The 21,555-nt window shown below is 37.6% G+C and overlaps 1 protein-coding gene and 1 pseudogene across 3 annotated transcripts; one reads left to right on the top strand and one right to left on the bottom strand.

Moving 5' to 3' along the window:
* Positions 1-50: 50 nt before the first annotated feature.
* On the bottom strand, positions 51-12,073 carry LOC128017515 (ceroid-lipofuscinosis neuronal protein 6-like; annotated as a pseudogene).
* Positions 6,215-20,962, top strand: LOC128016889 (oxysterols receptor LXR-alpha). Of its 3 annotated transcripts, XM_052601762.1 has the most exons (11): positions 6,215-6,346; positions 11,008-11,150; positions 12,802-12,884; positions 13,773-13,949; positions 14,242-14,508; positions 15,100-15,302; positions 15,623-15,802; positions 15,972-16,071; positions 16,398-16,511; positions 17,044-17,138; positions 18,074-20,962. In XM_052601762.1, exons 3-11 carry the CDS (start codon positions 12,842-12,844, stop codon positions 18,218-18,220), a joined length of 1,326 nt encoding a protein of 441 aa, XP_052457722.1. In that variant the 5' UTR covers positions 6,215-6,346; positions 11,008-11,150; positions 12,802-12,841; the 3' UTR covers positions 18,221-20,962. The 3 variants fall into 3 exon arrangements, with proteins under 3 accessions (XP_052457722.1, XP_052457724.1, XP_052457723.1); XM_052601764.1 differs by lacking the exons at positions 6,215-6,346; positions 11,008-11,150 and adding an exon at positions 12,489-12,613; XM_052601763.1 differs by lacking the exons at positions 6,215-6,346; positions 11,008-11,150 and adding an exon at positions 12,501-12,661.
* The last annotated feature ends 593 nt before the right edge of the window (positions 20,963-21,555 follow it).

Consider the following 21,555-nt stretch of genomic DNA (forward strand, 5'->3'; position numbering starts at 1 on the left):
AAAAATTAAAATAAAAAAGAGCACAGAAATTGGTTGATCTGTACATTTAGCTACTGTACCAGTGAGGCAGGCTTCAGATCTTTGATAATGGGGTTTTCTCTGACAGAAAGGTAAACTGGTATCCACTGAGGATGAGACGATGGTTAATAGAGTCTCCTACCAGGTGTATGGTACATTGGGCTTATTAAGAGGAAACCATTCCAGTGGCACTATGATCTAAATTAAAAATATATTTAAAAAAAAAAAGAAAGAAAAGAAGAATAAAAGAAGAATAAAAAATACATTCATGCATAAATATCACAGCTCCCAAAGTCCAATATGCAGAGTGAAGCAGAGCCAGAGGTCTGTGTGAAACTGGGACTGTGCTGCAGCTGTAGAAACTTTTTCAGTCAGTCAGCCATTCAGTAAGTCAGTCAGTCATTCAGTCATTCATTCATTCATTCATTCATTCAGTCAGTCAGTCAGTCAGTCAGTCATTCAGACAGTCATTCAGTCAATCAGTCATTCAATCAGTTAGTCATTCAGTCAGTCAGTCAGTCAGTCAGTCAGTCAGTCATTCAGTCAGTCAGTCAGTCAGTCAGTCAGTCAGTCAGTCAGTCAGTCATTCAGTCAGTCATTCAGTCAGTCATTTAGTCAGTCAGTCAGTCATTCAGTCAGTCAGTCAGTCAGTCAGTCAGTCAGTCATTCAGTCAGTCATTTAGTCAGTCAGTCAGTCATTCAGTCAGTCAGTCAGTCAGTCAGTCAGTCAGTCAGTCATTCAGTCAGTCTGTCATTCAGTCAGTCATTCAGTCAGTTATTCAGTCAGTCAGTCAGGCCGGCGACACACTGGATGCGTGGCGCAAGCGTCTCAGCCGCGTGGCGTGTCGGTTTTTAATTCGGCTCCCATGTTGACAGGTTAGAGCTTACAGACCGCCTGTGTGAAAACGCTTGCTTGCTAGAAATAGAACCGACGCCTATTTTTACCGTGTTGGAGGCTTTTCCAGGCAAAATATAATAGGAAAATGTTTTTAAATGTCATTTTGTACACAAATACATATGAATTCCTGATATTTTGATATTTGAAAGTCTATAGGTTGACATAAATTCAGATATAAATGTAATTTTAAAAAAAATAAAATAATAATTATCGATTTTCAAATAGGCTATTGCACCTGTCATACATAATCTAGTTCGCCGTCAATACTTTTGACGGTGTCCTTTATCAGTAGGCGTAGGTGTGTAAAAAAAAGTATATATTGTTGTAATGAAGACCTGAGCCTGGTCTGTCAACGGACTCCCTCTACAGAAGCAGCGCGCCAGGCACGCTTCTGGTGTGTAAAGACAATCCGCCACGCTTCTGGGACGCTTCAGACACGCGGCGCTCACGCCACGCAGCCAGTGTGTCACCGGCCTCAGTCATTCAGTCAGCCATTCAGTCATTCAGTCATTCACATGCCAGATCCTACACCTAAGCTGTAAAAGTGTAAATTCATCATGCGTTTCGTATATATCTTTAATAAAAGAAGATTTACATACAGGACAAAGATCTGCCCCTCAGGAATCAGATACCTGAAGAATTAAACCACATTAATGTTTGGACAACGTGAACATTTAATATCTAAATTCTGATGTATTGTTGGCTCATATTTTCATTAAATATTCTATTTACTTGTAAATACATTTAAAAAAATAAAAATTAATTGGCATGAGCATGTGGTTTCACAGTGACTAGAAATTCTACTTCTCCAAAAATTATTGCAATTGACTTGAATGAATAATTCACTTACCAATAGTACACTGCACTAGGGCCAAGTAGCAGCCAGTCTGAGTAAGGCATCTTCTCATCTTTAACTTGTGTAAAGCAGCCGGTGAAATACAAGGAGAGGATGAGGAAGAAAGGGACGTACCTATAATGATAACAGAATGGTGTGGAGGTGTTTTAGACACAGAAATTGTTATAACTTGTCAATTATAACACGATTACAGATGAAATATGAGTATGTTAAGCATACTTACCACATTGCATGTCCTAAGTGTTCATCATAGTAATAAAGAAGTTCAAAGGAATCAATCTGGAAACCACATAAAGGATTTGTTACTATTATCATAAAAAAAAATAAAAATAAAAAAGAGCACAGAAATTGGTTGATCTGTACATTTAGCTACTGTACCAGTGAGGCAGGCTTCAGATCTTTGATAATGGGGTTTTCTCTGACAGAAAGGTAAACTGGTATCCACTGAGGATGAGACGATGGTTAATAGAGTCTCCTACCAGGTGTATGGTACATTGGGCTTATTAAGAGGAAACCATTCCAGTGGCACTATGATCTAAATTAAAAATATATTTAAAAAAAAAAAAGAAAGAAAAGAAGAATAAAAGAAGAATAAAAAATACATTCATGCATAAATATCACAGCTCCCAAAGTCCAATATGCAGAGTGAAGCAGAGCCAGAGGTCTGTGTGAAACTGGGACTGTGCTGCAGCTGTAGAAACTTTTTTCTCACTCCCAGTCCTGCTTTAAAACTACAGCATGCTCATTATAAAGTCTACCATTAATAATCATAATCATAATCATAATCATAATCATAATCATAATAATAATAATAATAATAATAATAGTAATAATAATAATAATAATAGCATTCCATGCTTTTCAGTTGCCAGATGAATAAAAATGTTCTCAGAACAGTAAATAACCGGACAACCCTGTGATTTGTTTAGGCAACACTGCACCATCAGTTGATGTTAGATAACGCTGCCTGCAGCATTAAAATATGAAAGGCTACACTTTTAACGTTAGACTGTAGATAACGTTGACAATTCTCTCAGATCTACGAAAATGTCCAAACCTCACAAATGCCAGTGTCAAAGCTGCAGACTGTGGTCTTCTCTGCATGGTTTATGAATTTGCTATTATCGAAGTTTCAGGACTACTTTGTATCGATCAACCTTGCTGTTCTTTTGTAGCCAAGCGTTCATTCATTCATTCATTCATTCAGTCAGTAAGTCATTCATTCATTCATTCATTCAGTCAGTCATTCAGTCATTCAGTCAGTCAGTCAGTCAGTCATTCAGTCAGTCAGTCAGTCAGTCAGTCAGTCATTCAGTCAGTCAGTCAGTCATTCAGTCATTCATTCAGTCAGTCAGTCAGTCATTCAGTCAGTCAGTCAGCCATTCAGTCAGCCAGTCATTCAGTCAGTCAGTCAGTCAGTCAGTCAGTCAGTCATTCATTCAGTCTGTCAGTCAGTCAGTCAGTCATTCATTCATTCATTCAGTTATTCAGTCAGTCAGTCAGTCATTCATTCAGTCTGTCAGTCAGTCATTCATTCATTCATTCATTCAGTTATTCAGTTATTCAGTCAGTCAGTCATTCAGTCAGTCAGTCAGTTATTCAGTCAGTCATTCAGTCAGTCATTCAGTCAGTCAGTTATTCAGTCAGTCATTCAGTCAGATATTTAGTCAGTCATCAGAATCAGAATCAGAATGAGCTTTATTGCCAGGTATGTTTACACATACGAGGAATTTGTTTTCGTGACAGAAGCTCCACAGTACAACATAATGACAGCAACAGAACATAAAACACATAATAAAAGAATAAAAAATACAAATAAGTAGATAGTCATTCATTCAGTCAGTCAGTCAGTCAGTCAGTCAGTTATTCAGTCAGTCAGATATTTAGTCAGTCAGTCATTCAGTCAGTTATTCAGTCAGTCATTCAGTCAGTCATTCAGTCAGTCAGTCAGTCATTCAGTCAGTCAGTCAGTCAGTCAGTCAGTCAGTCAGTCATTCATTCAGTCAGTCATTCAGTCAGTCAGTCAGTCAGTCAGTCAGTCATTCAGTCAGATATTTAGTCAGTCAGTCATTCAGTCAGTCAGTCAGTCAGTCAGTCATTCAGTCAGATATTTAGTCAGTCAGTCATTCAGTCAGTCAGTCAGTCAGTCAGTTATTCAGTCAGTCAGTTATTCAGTCAGTCATTCAGTCAGTCAGTCAGCCATTCAGTCAGTCAGCCAGTCATTCAGTCAGTTATTCAGTCAGTCATTCATTCATTGATTCAGTCAGTCAGTCAGTCAGTTATTCAGTCATTCATTCATTGATTCAGTCAGTCAGTCAGTCAGTTATTCAGTCAGTCATTCAGTCAGTCAGTCATTCAGTCAGTCATTCAGTCAGATATTTAGTCAGTCAGTCAGTCAGTTATTCAGTCAGTCAGTCAGTCATTCAGTCAGATATTTAGTCAGTCAGTCAGTCATTCAGTCCGTTATTCAGTCTGTCATTCATTCAGTCAGTCAGTCATTCAGTCAGTAAGTCAGTTATTCAGTCAGTCAGTTATTCAGTCAGTCATTCAGTCAGATATTTAGTCAGTCATTCGGTCAGTCAGTTATTCAGTCAGTCAGTTATTCAGTCAGTCATTCAGTCAGTCAGTCAGTCAGTCAGCCATTCAGTAAGTCAGTCAGTCATTCAGTCATTCATTCATTCATTCATTCATTCATTCATTCATTCAGTCAGTCAGTCAGTCAGTCAGTCATTCAGACAGTCATTCAGTCAATCAGTCATTCAATCAGTTAGTCATTCAGTCAGTCAGTCAGTCAGTCAGTCATTCAGTCAGTCAGTCAGTCAGTCAGTCAGTCATTCAGTCAGTCATTTAGTCAGTCAGTCAGTCATTCAGTCAGTCAGTCAGTCAGTCAGTCATTCAGTCAGTCTGTCATTCAGTCAGCCATTCAGTCAGTTATTCAGTCAGTCAGTCAGGCCGGCGACACACTGGATGCGTGGCGCAAGCGTCTCAGCCGCGTGGCGTGTCGGTTTTTAATTCGGCTCCCATGTTGACAGGTTAGAGCTTACAGACCGCCTGTGTGAAAACGCTTGCTTGCTAGAAATAGAACCGACGCCTATTTTTACCGTGTTGGAGGCTTTTCCAGGCAAAATATAATAGGAAAATGTTTTTAAATGTCATTTTGTACACAAATACATATGAATTCCTGATATTTTGATATTTGAAAGTCTATAGGTTGACATAAATTCAGATATAAATGTAATTTAAAAAAAAAATAATAATAATTATCGATTTTCAAATAGGCTATTGCACCTGTCATACATAATCTAGTTCGCCGTCAATACTTTTGACGGTGTCCTTTATCAGTAGGCGTAGGTGTGTAAAAAAAAGTATATATTGTTGTAATGAAGACCTGAGCCTGGTCTGTCAACGGACTCCCTCTACAGAAGCAGCGCGCCAGGCACGCTTCTGGTGTGTAAAGACAATCCGCCACGCTTCTGGGACGCTTCAGACACGCGGCGCTCACGCCACGCAGCCAGTGTGTCACCGGCCTCAGTCATTCAGTCAGCCATTCAGTCATTCAGTCATTCACATGCCAGATCCTACACCTAAGCTGTAAAAGTGTAAATTCATCATGCGTTTCGTATATATCTTTAATAAAAGAAGATTTACATCTACTTCAATTCCAGTTCACTGCATACACGGAGCCAAACAATTTATCTAAATGTTATTTTGTTTGTTTGAATCACGTGACGTTCAGACAGTTTTTTTTTTCTTCAGTTATGGCTGCAGCACAATATATAGGACTCTGACTGCCATCTGCCGGACTTCAATACTACTGTCCATCCAGTCTGTAGAATACACTTTGTATAAAATCGGAAAAGCGTGCTATTTTACTAGAAATGCTGTTCTGAAAGTAGCCCTCGACAATGACAGTACACATTTCACTCATCTTTATTAGCATCTTTCCCAAGTATGTGTGGGCAAGTATGTGTGGGTCTCCGAACGTCACAACTATCCATATGTTCAATTAACAGCATTAGCAAAAACGATATGAATATGAGATGTAATAGATTGGCAAGTTACACACCATCTAATAAAAATATATAATTTCCCTTACATTCCTATACAATCAAACGAGTAAATATCGCCACCTATCGGTTTAGACATGTCAGATATATCTTGTTTACAGTATAATGTTTTTGACTGAATATAAATAATCTTAATTTAACCATTATTTATAAAACATGAGTTATTAAATACATTTATAGCGATTATTGCGTCAAATATCAGTCAAAGTTGTGCAACTGTCACTAAGACGCTTTTATTTTGAAGGCAGAAGACAATAACTGTATGTAGCCATCTTAAAGCTCTCTCTCTCTCTCTCTCTCTCTCTCTCTCTCTCTCTCTCTCTCTCTCTCTCTCTCTCTCACTCACTCACTCACTCACTCACTCTCTCTCTCTCTCTCTCTCTCTCTCTCCCTCCCTCCCTCCCTCCCTCCCCGGCCTACCTAGGCGTTTCTGTCTTCACATCGCATTAGCCAGTGTAAAGTTTAACCGTGCTGGATTAAAGATCTTGTCATCTTCAGCAAAGCGAGGTATCACTAGAACATGAGCGTTATTTTAATGTGACCCTCGTTTGATCGTGTCATCTAACGAGAGTGTTTTGGGAGTGTTTACAGTGTCGGGGTCAGTTTAATGAGATGTAACGTTACATATGTTAGCTCGTTTCCCTGTCATGATGGGAGACATGTCTGTCAGTGCTAGATGCTTATTACAATACAATACAACGCTTGTAAACAACCCGGATCAAACTGACGTTGTCTAACTCTCTTAACGTAAAGCTGTCCGATTTATTCTTGAGTGTTTAGATGGTATTTGCAAGGGTTGTTTTTGTTTATTTTGTTACACCAGCGTTGTTTTAAGGAGTAGAGGCTAACAGGATGTTTTTAGCTAACTGCTCACCACTAACACTGCTCTTCAGTACAGTAACAGTTTTATGAGCTTTAATCTGCCTTGCTGGTCATGTCGTGAGTTTCTTAGAGGCTAATCCTAGAGTTACAGTATTTGGGGTGAGGTGGAGACTAAAGCCGGCTAATTTAACTCCGAATCCTTCACAGAAGTGCGCGTGCTAGATTTGTTACAGTTATAGTGAGCTGTTTTTACAGCTGTTCTGGTCCTAGATCGAATGACATATCAAATCTGCTTGTTGTTATTAAGATGACAGCAGTGTCACTGTTCTTAATAGATCCGTTTTTACTCGAGAATTGAAATGTAAATTGCGTGGCTCCTGCCTCCAGCAGCGCTCGGAATATGGAGGGCCAAACCTGTCAAAATATTAAAGAAATAAATATACAAATAAACGTAAAAACCTAAACTATATATATATATTTATATATATGTTTTTTTTACAATTATTTATTTTATTTCCTTATTTTTTTCCACATTTATTTTTTTCCTGTTAATTATTTATGCTTTTATTTCCGTATTTACATATTTATATTCAGATTTATTTCTATATTTATTTATTTCCACATTTCTTAATTTCCACATTTATTTGTTTCTACAATTCATTATCCATAGGGCAATAAGGAGGGCTCCTTTTACCTCAGGAAAAGTAATCGAGACAGAGTGGTTGATTGTGGGATGAATGACTTCGATAAGGCAATATGGCTAAAATCTGATATCATGAATTAAGTCCTTTAATATCTCCCTAACTGTATGTATACTATGGAGATCCTAATGGGACATGTAGGTGGGAAAGATACAGAGTGGGAGGAAAAAATATATTTCCAGTCTTTTTAGTTCTACACATCAAGCATTAAATGGGAATATATCATCTTGGAGAGAGCGTTTTACTATGCTGACTGTCATTACTGAAGGTTAGTGCTGTTTGAATGCTGAGTGAAGAATAACTGACAGCTGCAGCAGAAAGAAGATGTGTTTCTGTAAACTTCAATTTAACAATGAAAATGCAATTCTGTCCCTCACATTTAGATATGGAATGGCTTCAGATCTTATAGGCTATACAGTGTATGGAAAGCAAACTTGTGCTCTTCTGTTTCTTTTTGTGTATGACTCTCCCTTGTGCCGTATAAAAAGCACAATAATCGCACAATAATCACAATGTATATAGCGTTTACTGTTTCTGTTTTTATTTGTATTTTTTTTGCTGTACTATTGCTTTGCAACTACTTTCTTATCTGTATTTCATTACTGACTGTTTATCTTCTGTGGGCTTGAGGTTTTATTTTTTTTTTTTTCATAAAAACTTTTTTTTTTTAAAATACCGTGATATATATATTGTACATCATATCGTGATATAAGATTTTGGTCATATCGCTCACCCCTAATTGCCGATCTAAGTCATTCATCCTACTATCAACAGGCACATCATGTAGGCTACACTTGTATTTCATTTGGCCACCACAAGGTGTTACTGTGGCCTCAAAGTTTACAACTTGCCTGCTCTGTCTGGATTACTATTCCTGAGGTAAAAAAATAAAAAAAGCCCTCCTCATTACCCTGCAGATAAAGAAATGTATAAATAAATAAATATGGAAATATAGAAAGAAAATCTTGTAAATAAAAACATAAATGTGGAAATATATTAACGTAGAAAAAAATAAAATAAAAAATAAATGTATAAAAAATAAGGAAATAAAAGTATACAAAATTTTTGGCTTAAATTTTGTCAGGTTTGACTTTCCATATCTGAGAGGGTTTCTCTCTATCTGAGCAGGGAGTGGGAAACGGAAAACACGGAGTGGCACCATGGAGAAGGATTGCAGAATGAGGGGAATTTCAGTCGCTTTGCTACATATGCTATTCTAGGCTGGGTTTCAGCCTGTACTGGTTTTGGTATTGGTTGGTGAAACTAATCAACTTGATGCTTGATTATTCATTGTTGTTCAAAAATAAAAACGGTGTATGAAATTTGCCAGAACTATGACAAATGCAAGACTTCTCCAATCATCTAGTACGCTTGAATCCACCCCTGCAGGCTTGCAGGCCTTTTGTCAGGTCTCTGTAGGACAGTAATGGGAGTTTCTAGACCAGTGGGCGAGGCCGTGTTACCTGATTTTCTCAAGTATGGCTTACTGCAGAGCTGAATGACTTCCAGCTCCTCCTCTCTGGGAAGAGATGAGTAATGTTTCGAGATTGGTATGGGGTGTGGTATTACATTCAATGACACTGGCTCTGCAGTGAGCAGCCTTTTGTTGTGCTCACGTCTCAATGACAGTTGTGTTTAGGGAAGGGGTTACACTCTGTCATACATCACAATACAGAAGAAAATAATCTGCCGCCACTTCCATTTCATCACAACTTTAATATCCACACATTTATGATTACATACTACCTAATGTACTGTACCCTACTTTATACATATCATACTGTAAAAAGCACATTTAGAAGAAATGAGTACTAAAATTTTATCAACGTTATCAACTATGTTGACTTAATATTTATTTGAGATCTGTTTTGTGTTGAATACAATTATTTTAATATAGGAGTTTATGCACAGTCATTACCATCTATATGTTTATGAAAGATACGTTGTTAGCTCTGTTATTTGTGTATGGCAAGTTGTTAGTTTACAGTCATTGAGGAAGATATGTCTTCAACAAAATACCACAAGTGTATGCATAGTTCATGCATAATTTAGCTCTCACCCACCATTTTATACCGTGCATGGTGAGTTTTGTAGCTATTGAAATTTTTTTTTTTAAATAAAAGACCTCTTTTTTTTATTTGGTGGTAGACATAGTCTTTTTCAATGTGGAAACCAGTCCACGCAGAATCTCTATATGTTGCTTTGCTTTTTTTAATCTATCAACAGCAAAAGTACAGTAGATCCATGTAAAGGGTTTAAGCAAACAGTACTTTTAGACTAAATTGGATGTTGCCGCGTTGCATTATGAATCTGCATCCTATGTATAGTAAGGATTTCTTCCTCTTAATTCTCATGACAAATTTAGAGGAAGCTTGTACAAAATTGGAAAACACCACTTCCTAAAAACAAGCTGAATTTTAACTTTAACCCGTTTCTGGGCTTGAAACTTTCGGGCAGCACTTTGCGGTAAATGCATTGCAAATTAACATAAAAGCAAATAAAACATTTCTTCTAAAATGAAGTAGTCTGAATGATGGCCTATTATTCATGTTTCAGTTGTTCATTGTCACTATCCAGCTATCATATCTGCCAGCAGATGAGCTGACTCTTGATCTGGCAGATGTAGAGCACACTGATTTATAGGACAAAGGTTACAGCCCACTGATAAGTGTAGAACATTGGACACTGAAAGAAGCCTTCCATTGGTTTACTTCGAGTCATGTTCAATGTGATTTTAATAAATGTTTTTAATTCACTGAACCTTTTAACAAAGGGGAATTGATACACATCTGAACCATTGTCGTTTCTTACAGCTGCTATAACGTCGGCTGATTATCATGCAATTTATGAACAAAATCGGTTTCTTTCGAATCTTGCAAAGTGTATTTCAGTTTGTATATTAGAAATGGTTCTTCTTGTTGTTTATTATCTAGGGCTGCTAAGAGTTTCTGACTTTTAATGAATTTAGGGTTGCAGTTTCACTTTTATTTGTTTTATTTGATAAGTTTTGCACAGCTTGTGACATAACCTGGACTTTGGTCTGCTTCTGGCAAAGCTGTAACAGTTGGATGAGGCATGTCAAGGTTGTCTCCTGGTCGACATCGTTCTGATTGTTAAAGCACAAACGTTTTATGGTGTCTAGTGGCACGAGTCCCATTAATGCTGATTTTTAATTCAGTAAATGCATAGATTCTATCCAGGGTTTGTAGAATGTAATAATTTAAGTGTTGAATAGTATAAGTGCCTTCTTCTATATATTGTACAAATCTCTTCCACTGAGATGGTTTTTGTGCATCTGTTCAGTGACTCCATATCTTTCTAAAATCCAAGATGTGTGAAAGATGTGCATTGGGAGACCGGCTTACAAGAGAGAAAGGCTTGAGTTCAGGCCTCTGTGGGGATTTCACAGCCATGTGAACGACCGCTAGTAACCTCTCATGTGCCCTCTTGCTCTCACTTTTTTTCTCCCTCCCTCTCTCTCTTACTTACTCACCTTCTCTTCTGTCATTCTTTCCAGTTGCTTGTTTCTCACTTGCTGGCTTGTTTTTATAAAATCACTTCGGAACACTTTGGCACTGGAGCTGTGCAACCCTCAGACAGAAGTCTGACTCTTGTTTTTCCTCTCTTTGTTTTGCTGTCAATCAGAAAGCTGCAACACAGCGGGAGTCTGTCATAGGAGAGAAGCTTCCCTTCGATGGCATCCAGACGGTTGGACAGGATAAAAATGATGTGCTGGCAGTGAAGCAGACAACAACATGGAGGGACAATAACAAATCGTCACTCTAGGGGTAAGTGGAGCTCTCACTCGCATTAACGTGTTCTGCTGCTTCAGCTCCATATGCACACACTATATCAGAGGTGTCCAGTCCTGCTCCTAGAGGGCCAACATCCTGCAGAGTTCAGCTCCAGCCTGCTTCAGCACACTTGCCTGGAAGTTTCTAGTAAATCTAAAGACCTTGATAAGCTGTGGCGTTTAATTAAGCTTGAAGCTAAACTTTTCAGGTCAGTGGCCCTACAGGTAAAGATTTGGACACCCCTGGTTAACTATACATTTGAGCTGTTTTTATTGTATGCAGTTTACCTTAATGCTCAAATCCAAGTTCTATGTTCATAGATGCTATTGCTGTGTTTTTTAACTGATCGTATTGATATATCAGAATAAAAATGTCCAGATATTGAAATTGGCCAATAATATATATCAATATTACTTTTACTACTGTTTAAAGAAAGAAAAGGAAGATAAAATGAAACAATCTAAAAATGAATCCAAATAGTTAGCATGCTCCAACTGAAGGTAGGTATTCTGTTTGAATTAGAAAATAAGTGCTCGTAATAATGGAAAATTTTAGTACGTAGTGAATTTCTTTGCATCTTCAACAGTATTATTCATTTCAGGAGGAGTTGGAGTGCATTTTGCTGGTCAGTTAAGGACATTGTTATTAAAAGAAGTTCCCCTTAGAAGTGTTTTTTTTTTTTAAGTAGCATTTTATTTTTGTGAGTCATGGTTCTTTTGCATATGGCTGATAAGTTCTTATTGTAGATTTGAATCAGCATATTATTGTGCATTTTTAAGGCATGGTCGCATTTACACTTGCGTGGCAGTTTCCCAGATCGAAGTAGGCAGGATCTGTGGTTGTGGACTGCCCACACAGAGGTCACTGACAGACCAAGTAACTTCCTGTTTGGCCAGAGCTGTGACTTTATATTTCATAGTTCAAAAAACTTTGACCTGAAATTTGTCCACCATTGGCGGTCCATCAGGAAAATTATATTAAATGAAAAAAAAAACGACTTTGCCCATTGACTTTTGACATGCCAGTGTTAACGTGATTGAACCTTTATCCAAAATATTATTTCCCAAATCAGATGTCCCTCCCTGTTAGAACAGAAATAAACATCCATGAGTGACCAGTGTTGACCAATTTGTATTTTTTTTTTTTTGCACTTTCAATTCCTATTCTGAAGTAGGTAGTTCATACAGCATGCTTAGTTGACAGAAACTTACATTAACTTTGATGAATATTTCTCAATTGTATTTGGATTTTTTGTCGTGCACAGTTTAGCTTAAGAAAAAATCCCATGATGTGAAAGGGTGACTGTGTAGTTTTTGTGAGCTTTCCATACAGAAGTGTGACTACTTAAGGAACTGTGCTGGCAGTCATCAGTGAAGATCAGCATTGCGTGCACTCAGACAGTGAGAGTGGCAAACCACTGCTGTCCATATTACGTGTGCTGGCTTTGTAAATGCCAGGTGTGTCATTGCTTTTTGAACACGCTTTGCTGCTTGCCGTTCAATATTGTAGGTGGTTTTGATTCAATATGATATTTTATATTCAAAGATAGTGTCCGTTTGAGGCTTTTTTTTTGGTGACTTAACATTATAAACCGAACCAGGCAGTCTTTCAAGGATTCAGCTTTTGCTTTTATCCTGCTCTGCAGGTGCAGTCTTGGTTCGTTATGACAAGTGGCTGTGTGGAAGATGTCCACCCTTTCTACGACTGATATCACTGATGTTGGTCATGGTAAGACTCCTTTTTCTTTTACTACAATGTCAAACATTCACATACAGTACAGAGGGTGGATGAAAATAAAAATAAAATCTGAAGTTGCCGGAACATATTTGACCACTTTAATCACACCTATACATTTTTGAGTGTCATTGCATTTGATAAGGAAATATCAAACCAAGTGGCTTTTGTTTCTAAGAAAAACTACTCAAGCTTTCCTTTACAACATACTTCATGAAAGGTTTTTTTAACTTGAGGAACTGACTCCATATATCCACTAGAATCACCTTGATTCTTAAAAGTAATTGCAATATTTAGTCAGAAAAGTGTTATTGTGAGCTGATGTATGAATTTAATTGTACGTATAGACAACAAAATATCAAACCTGCTAGACATTGTGTTAGTGTTGCTTAAAGGGGCAGTTCTGTCGTCTTTTTCTCACCCTTATGTTGTTTTTTTTGCCTGATTAACATAGCTACCATTCGTGTAAAGGTATGTTGCTAGATAGAGGTGTGGATAAAAATTCATTTTTTAGGGTGTCTGATGTTTCTAAATAACAAATTAACCAATTGAAACATAAAAATATTGGTCATATGTGTTAACGTTTATGCGTTTTGTTGTTGGTTGTGTGATATGTAATAATCATCCATTAGAACCAGAGATGTAGCAAAATGAAGTCTGGGGTTCAAGGTTTTCAGCATTTTTTTTTTTTTTTACTATTTGGTTCCTAGTTCCAATGACTAATCCAAAGGGTTCCCTGTATAATAATATAAACATGCAAAATTCATGTGTCTGGATGTGTATGCAACGCTATAATAAAAAACATCTACAGTAGTTGTTCTTATTAATTGACTAGTTGGTTGTTTTAATAGAGCTGTGTGTTGTTGGTATGTGTGTGTACAGGGGACTCTCTGTGCCGTGCCAGTGAAGAGAGCCCTTCAGCAGCGACGGCAAAAGTGAAACAAGAGACTCTCAGTCAGACGGAGTCATACGGCACCTCACACAATGACCTGAACGACACGCTGCTCATGGAGTCCGGCGACATCAAGATGTACCCCACAGAGGACACACCTGTACCAGGTGAGACTGAACAAGTGTGGGATACTTCTGGACTCTTTTCACAGATAATACACTTTGCATTGCTTATAGTGTAAAAGTGTGTTGAACTTTGCCTATTACATAAGGTGTGACACGTGACTTTTACTCATGCATGGATATGCGTGTCAGTTTGAGTGTGTGAATATGTGTGGATGAACTGGCTTAACTGGTTAAGTAAACACAAATGCACTCATTCATGAGTTGTGTGCTAGGATTTATTTGTAAACGAGGCTTCGGATTTGCATGAGTGTTTCTGTCCTGTGTGTTTGTGCAGAGGGTCAGCCAGTCAAGAGAAAGAAAGGCCCTGCTCCCAAGATGTTGGGGAATGAAGTGTGTAGTGTATGTGGAGACAAAGCATCGGGCTTTCATTACAACGTGCTCAGCTGTGAGGGCTGTAAAGGTTTCTTCAGGCGCAGCGTCATCAAAGGAGCTCGATACACCTGTAAGAATTCGGGCCGCTGTGAGATGGACATGTACATGCGCCGCAAGTGTCAGCAGTGCCGTCTGCGCAAGTGCAGGGAGGCAGGAATGCTGGAGCAATGTGAGTCACACTCTGAACATCAGCACCAGGCTGCTTTTGAAAGACGTTTCTTATGCTCACTAAGGCTGCTTTTATTTGAACACTAATATTGTACAATCTTACAAATTAAAGTAACTTTTTCTATTTAATACATTTTAAAATGTAGTTAATTCCTGCTGATTTCCAGCAGCTTTTACTCCAATCTTCAGTGATACATGATCTCTCAGAAATCATTATAATATGCTAATTTGGTGCTCAGAAAAAAATCAAATTATTTTCAATGTTGAAAACAGTTAGATTGCTTAATATTCTTGTAGAAACTATTATAGTTTTTTTTTTTTCAGGATTCTTTCATGAATGGAGAACATTTTTTGACTTTATTGTGTCCTTGCTGTATTTAAATATTAATTATATTTAAAAGTTAATATAGTTTCTTTTTCATCTATGTGTGGCTTTCTTCATTAAACATGAACGTCACAAGCAGTCCTAACAGATGCCGTCGAATCTTTTTATCTTATCTGTTATGATATGTTCATATGACATTGTGATCGTGTATATTGCTTATTGTGCCTTATCATACTATTAGCAGCTTTATCTCTCTGTGTCTTATAGGTGTGCTGTCAGAAGAGCAGATCCGACTGAAAAAGATGAAAAAACAGGAAGAGGAGACGGCACGTACCTCTGCAGTGGCAACACCCGGCCCTGCCCCCGAGATGCCCCCTCTGGCTCCTGAACAGCAGGAGATGATCGAAAAACTGGTGGCCTTGCAGAAACAGTGCAACAAACGCTCTTTTCTTGACCGGCCCGGAGTCACTGTAAGTGCATTTAAGTGAGCTTTAAAACTTTCATTTCAAGCAGACTTAAAAACAGTAATTTGTTGTTTAAAACTCAATAGTCTTGACTGAAATCATACTAGTCTGTTTTTTTTTAAGGTGGACTAACAGGCCATTTAACATGATTGTAGCTCCGCTTTGCCATGCATTTTAATACATGTTTATTCAATTACAATAGTCCTCTGCGTTGTGTATTTAATCCTTCAAATATCCAACTATGCATTGTGCCATGTAGATTGAATCTTTCGGAAACTGTGATGCATTGATCCTAAAAGTTTACATCAAGATCTGTTGTTTTTCAGCCATGGCCACAGAGTCAGGACCCACTCAACCGAGAGGTTCGCCAGCAGCGGTTTGCTCATTTCACTGAGCTGGCCATCATGTCTGTGCAGGAGATCGTAGACTTTGCTAAGCAGCTGCCTGGCTTCCTGGAGCTCACCCGAGAGGACCAGATCGCCCTGCTGAAGACCTCCACTATAGAGGTTCGACTTGAGGGACCTTTAACACACATTGTTTTCGGTCCTGCTCTGTTGCTGTTTTTGAATGCGTGGATGGAGCGCTGTTCTTTGGCAGACTTGTTTCTGCTGTTATTTTGTAACTGTACTGCTTGTTTAACATACAGTACCTGCTCAACTTTCTTTTCTCCTGTAGATCATGCTGCTAGAGACCTCCAGGCGTTATAACCCAGCGATAGATAGCATCACCTTCCTCAAAGACTTCAGTTACAACAAGGAAGATTTTGCCAAAGCAGGTACTGCATGAAATTCTTAAATGGGTGCTTGTTTTAAACTTGCCTAGTGTTTACAATAATGAAGAATATGATTTGTTACAGCTAGGGCTTACAGGTATGTCTAATTTGCATCATTATTTTTTCTTTTAATAACAAAGATAAAGTCCAGAAAGTAACTATACTGTTTTTATTTTATTCTTAGCATTTATATAAAAAAAGAAAATATTGTAATTTTGACAATATTGTCTACCCCTAAGCCTTATGAATGTTTCGTGTGGTTTTATTTGAGACCTGTTTTTGCTGTTCTTGTCCTAAAATGAACTCTGTCCTCTCTGGCTCGTCCGCAGGGCTGCAGTTTGAGTTCATCAACCCCATCTTTGAGTTTTCAAAAGGCATGAATGACCTCCACCTGGACGAGGCCGAGTACGCTTTGCTCATCGCTATCAACATTTTCTCAGCAGGTCAGTTTGACACAAGAACCAATATTATATTGTTTGGCTTCTGGTGGGTCTTATCAGGCATTTATTTGGCCCTATTCCTGTTAAGAAATATCAGTATGTCCCATTTTCAGGGGTGAAGAAATCAAATAAAGCAGCAAGATAATTATGAGTACAATGAGATTTTTAATGGCACGAAACCTGCCGCTATATGTTGTATTTATATTCAGCTTGCTGTTATGGATTTCTAATAACTAAGCCTTGAGTGTCATAAAGGGTTTAGTAAAATTTATGTTTTAAAAGGGGAAGCCATTTTTAATATCCCATTAGATTTAGAAGTGATTTTAAATCTCTAATCTGAGATTGGCATCTGGTGTGCTGCTGGTTTATTTTGAGAGATTTTTAATAATCCATCCTTTAGTAATTCCCAAGGCACTTTCTCACAAAATAAATGAAATGCAGCATCATTCTTATTCACTTGTGTCAATCAATCTTGCTATTCTTGTCTCGTGTGTGTGTGTGTGTATGTGTGTGTGTGTTTGTGTGTGGGGGTCAGACCGACCGAACGTGCAGGATCACGAGTTAGTGGAAAGACTACAGCAGCCATATGTGGACGCTCTCAACTCTTACATCAGAATAAAACGACCCAACGTGAGTAACAAATAACACTTCAAGAAGAAAAATGAGTGCTAAAAGAATATTAGTGTTTTATTATAGTGTTTCTTCATTTCAAAATCATACAATACCATTCAAAAGTTTGTGGCCCGTAAGATTTTTTTAATGTTTTGAAATGGGTCTCTTATGTTCGACAAGACTACATTTATTTGATAAAAAAAATACGGTGAAACAATATTAGTGTTTATTTTTTATTTTATTATATTTACATGTTTTATTTATTCCTGTGAACTCCTTCAAAAATCATTCGCATAAGCTAATTTGGTGCTCAAGAAACATTTATCATCATCATCATCACTGTTGCAAAACCAATGTGCTGCTTATATTTTTGTTGAAACAGTGATTTTGTTTTTTTCCAAGATTTTTTAATAAATACAATTTATTTTAAATTTAACAAAAAAAACATTTTGTAACTTCATAAATGTTTATATAACATAAAAGTTGTAAAAAAATAAATCTTACCCCAAATTTTTGAATGGTAGTCAATGTAAGATTACAGTAAATGTATTTTTATTTGTCATAAAAACAAAGACAGTGTGTGTGTGTGTGTGTGTGTGTGTGTGTGTCGCCTGTTGTGTCCTTTTGCATCCAGATGGTGGCACTGATGATTCTACCTTTGCACCAATAACAAATAACAATTGACTATAATCAGATTTATTGTAGTATTATTTATATACGATTATAACATGTATTAATATTTCAAATTAGCTTTTATTTTTATATTTCCAATTTAGTTTTATTGATTTAATCATGTGATTTTGTTTGTCATCTCATTATTTCGTGATCTCATTACATTTATAAAAAAAGGATTTTAGTAGTTTTAGTTAACAATAAAAACACTGTATAACTGATGAGCTTTTGCTATTTCTATGTATTCCTACTCATCTACTGCTCATTGATCTCTCCCAAAGGATCATCTGATGTTTCCCCGGATGCTGATGAAGCTGGTCAGTCTGCGCACCCTGAGCAGCGTCCACTCAGAGCAAGTGTTCGCCCTGCGTCTCCAGGACAAGAAACTCCCACCTCTGCTTTCTGAAATTTGGGATGTCCACGAGTGAGCCAGCGCTCCACCTCCAGGACAGAATGAGGCAGTGTCAGGAAAACATGGACGGGCAGGGGTCCTCTACAGAGAGAGCACAGGGTCATGATGTCTTTAAGGGCTGAAACGTCTCCCACTGTCACGAGAGGCCTGCTTGTATCATTCTCTTCCTTCTGTATTTTGGACCCAGTGGTCAGTGAGCTGCTGTTGATAGACTGTATGGCCAGAAGTAGCTCAGGGAGCGTTCAGAACAGGTGATGGTTATTTGACCATGATCATTTGGGCTCGGGCATCTGGATGGGTTTAGATTCAAAGACTGACCCGCTGGAGTGATCAGCCACAAACAGAGTGGTCATGGGTTTATTTTTTGGTTAGTTGTTGTTTTTGTTTATAACTAATGTTTCCAGTACCTAAAGCTTTGAGCAGGTTTTGGCAGAGGTTTCTACTTTCTAATTAACAGAAGAGGTTGTCTTGAAGGTTCTTCATTGCAGAAATGTAGTTTATTTACAGTGTTTTTGTTAGTCCACTCTGATTGATTGGAAATGGCTGATGGCCATTAGATTATTTTTTGTTTTTTACATGCATAGATCATGCACAGCAATGAGTAACACAGACTTCTGTTAGCGCAGACTCATTCGCTCAATTTTATTACATGATGTTCGACATACATTTAGTCTCTAATTAACGTTAAACTGTAATCTTTTGTTAACACCCAAGAGTTTTTATGGACAATGCTTTACTAGTACTAGCCATTCCGAGCCTGTGTTACACTGATCCAGCATATCACAACGGACACGAGGAATTCTGTTTTCTGCTGGTTGGAATATTCAGAAGATGAACTGACAAACCAAATGGCCTGACCTTATGAGGTCAAACGTACTGCAGATGGATTCTGCACACCAACCTAATGTTTTGGAGTGGTTAAAAAGGGCTTATCGGTGTAGCATATGGTTGGCAGGGACGGGTAAGACTCACTGGAGCCATTAAACCGAATCAGTGTGCTGCTCAGCTCACAGCGACTACTGAGATGCAGAGATAGATAACCTTCTGAAAACTTAATGTAGACCATGATTATTCCTTTTCCATTACATTATCATGCATAGTTACTTCAATCTCCAATCTAATATGCTGTAGTTTCGTGTTTTTCTTTTTTATTCTTCTTGTTTTACTTGGATGGCTGACGTTGTTTGGCAGTTCATTCTTGAAAACTTAATATACATGCACAACCTAATTCTCAGTCGTGTGCTCGATGCTCGATCCGTGTGTCATTTTTGTCCCTGAATAGAAAAGTATAGTGCTATGTATCTTACAAAATCAATGGTTGAAATTGTCACAGAAAAATAACCTTCTTTCTAAGATCATTGTTATGTTTAGTTCTATATACACCTATTCTTCAGTGAGGATAGTTCTGTCAACTTTTATTTACACGTACTAAGTAATTGAATTCAAATGTTGATATTCCTTGTTTGTGTGATTGTTTAAAATGATCTAGCAGGCTGTTTTTACAGTTTTGTTGTACCTCACTTGTACATTGTGAATATATTCAGATAGTCTGAAAGCACCTAAACCTGTCCCATCTACATCAACAGTGATCGGCAATGTGTGCGAAACAACCTTATTTTGGTATTAAACTGAACCGTATCACAGCAGTAGCTCTGAAAAAAGGGACTAGGCAAATGAGAACCCTTTTGTAACGTCTTATTATGCTCCGTAACAGTGCAAATGCCCAGGGTGACCATGTACAATTCAGGTTTTACTGATTTTAAAAACCACTTTTATGAAAAACAGGTTGTAAGGAAACAATAACAGAAACTAACATCACAAAAAACTACCATAATTTCCATGATTGATTAATACAGTTGGTTTGCTGTGGCGTTCTTGCCCTGTCTGTGCAAATGATTAAGACTTTGTTTCCTGAATCAGTTTCCCGTGTGTATGTTTTTATACCATCTTTCTGTCAGCTTGTGAAGTTGCTAATGCTCATGAGTTTTTCCTCAAGCTCTTTTTGATTTCTGATCTGATTTGTCCATTTTATTCAAAGTAATTTCTTATCTTTCACAGGGGCTTGAAAATACAAGTGTGTTAATGCAGGTCTTTTACCTTCATCTGTTCATATTTCCCAAGTTGGCTGAGCAGCCAAACTCAGACAGTTCAACTTAAACGTGGTATAACACTTACTGAAAAACATGCATTGTTTAACCTCACTGTTCTTCCTGATGATTTGTCATTGCTTATCATCTTTTTGTGCACATATGAAGTGTGATGAGGGCATGGACAGATTCTAGTAATCACCGTAATGAGCGTTTCCTCTCGCTGCTCTAAGCTTTGTTTTCTCCAAACTGAAATGATGAAATGATTTTCTAACAGAATGTTATTACCTGAGGCAGAGTTTAATGCAAAGTTGATTGTGGTTCTAATTGATGTGTACCCTCTCAGCTCAGTGGACCTCGTTGCTATGATGAACATTAGTCTTCATTATAGAAATGCAACCTTATGTTTTAACGCCTTAAGTCCTTGGATATAGCTGCTTTATATGTATAAAGTAAAAATAGACTAAATTTATTGTTCTGTGAGAGTATATATTTATCTGATAAAATGCTGAAAAACTTGGATGACTCGAAGCCTATTCTTTATACAGAAAAGGATTTTCCTAAAACAGGGAACCTCCATATCGTTGGTCTTTTATTATTCAGCTTTTCTTTTTCTTTTTTTAATAGATCAGGGTTGACCCTGTAAATAAACACTGAATCTGATCTTACAACATTGGTGTCAGTGATCTGTCTATTAGCATTTGTGTTATGTAAGCATCTCTCAGCATCCTAATTTATGGAAACACTTCCGTCGGTTTGCGCCTCTGCAATCTTACCATTTGAACCACACTCTTGCTCCTAACGAATATTTTCACTTCTATCCTCGTTCCGACATGCTATTGTTAAATAAACGCCAGAAAAACGCCAGTTCACGTGTCGGACTGTAAGCCTAAACGTGAAGGCGTTTCCCCTTTAGATGACTGAATGGTACAGTCCAGACTCCGGCTGTATGCGGAACTCACGCTCGAGTACAGTAGTGATGGGAAGTTCGATTCTTTCCCTCGAATCGGTTCCTTTGAATCCTTCGTTTCAGTGAACCGTTTTTTTTTTTCTTTTAGTTCGTTATTCAGTTTTTTTATACCAAAATAAATGTGTCACTTTTGTGTGTGTGTGTGTGTGTATTATTATCAATTAGCCCATATGAATAATAAATATGCATATTGTAATCATTAAATTTGTACCGGCCGTTTTTCAGCGTAAAGTCTTATATTTGATCATTTTTATTTATTTATAACGGATATTCAAGATTTTAATCTTTTGCTCT

This window comes from Carassius gibelio, chromosome A7 (assembly GCF_023724105.1).
Source record: "Carassius gibelio isolate Cgi1373 ecotype wild population from Czech Republic chromosome A7, carGib1.2-hapl.c, whole genome shotgun sequence".
Lineage (NCBI taxonomy): Eukaryota > Metazoa > Chordata > Actinopteri > Cypriniformes > Cyprinidae > Carassius > Carassius gibelio.

Excerpts from the sequence above, each read along its gene's own strand:
- LOC128016889 (XM_052601762.1), top strand. The coding sequence starts at position 12,842 with ATGTCCACCCTTTCTACGACTGATATCACTGATGTTGGTCATG. Across the intron at positions 15,303-15,622 it reads TTGACCGGCCCGGAGTCACT|CCATGGCCACAGAGTCAGGA; the intron begins GTAAGTGCATTT and ends GTTGTTTTTCAG. Across the intron at positions 16,512-17,043 it reads TATCAACATTTTCTCAGCAG|ACCGACCGAACGTGCAGGAT; the intron begins GTCAGTTTGACA and ends TGTGGGGGTCAG.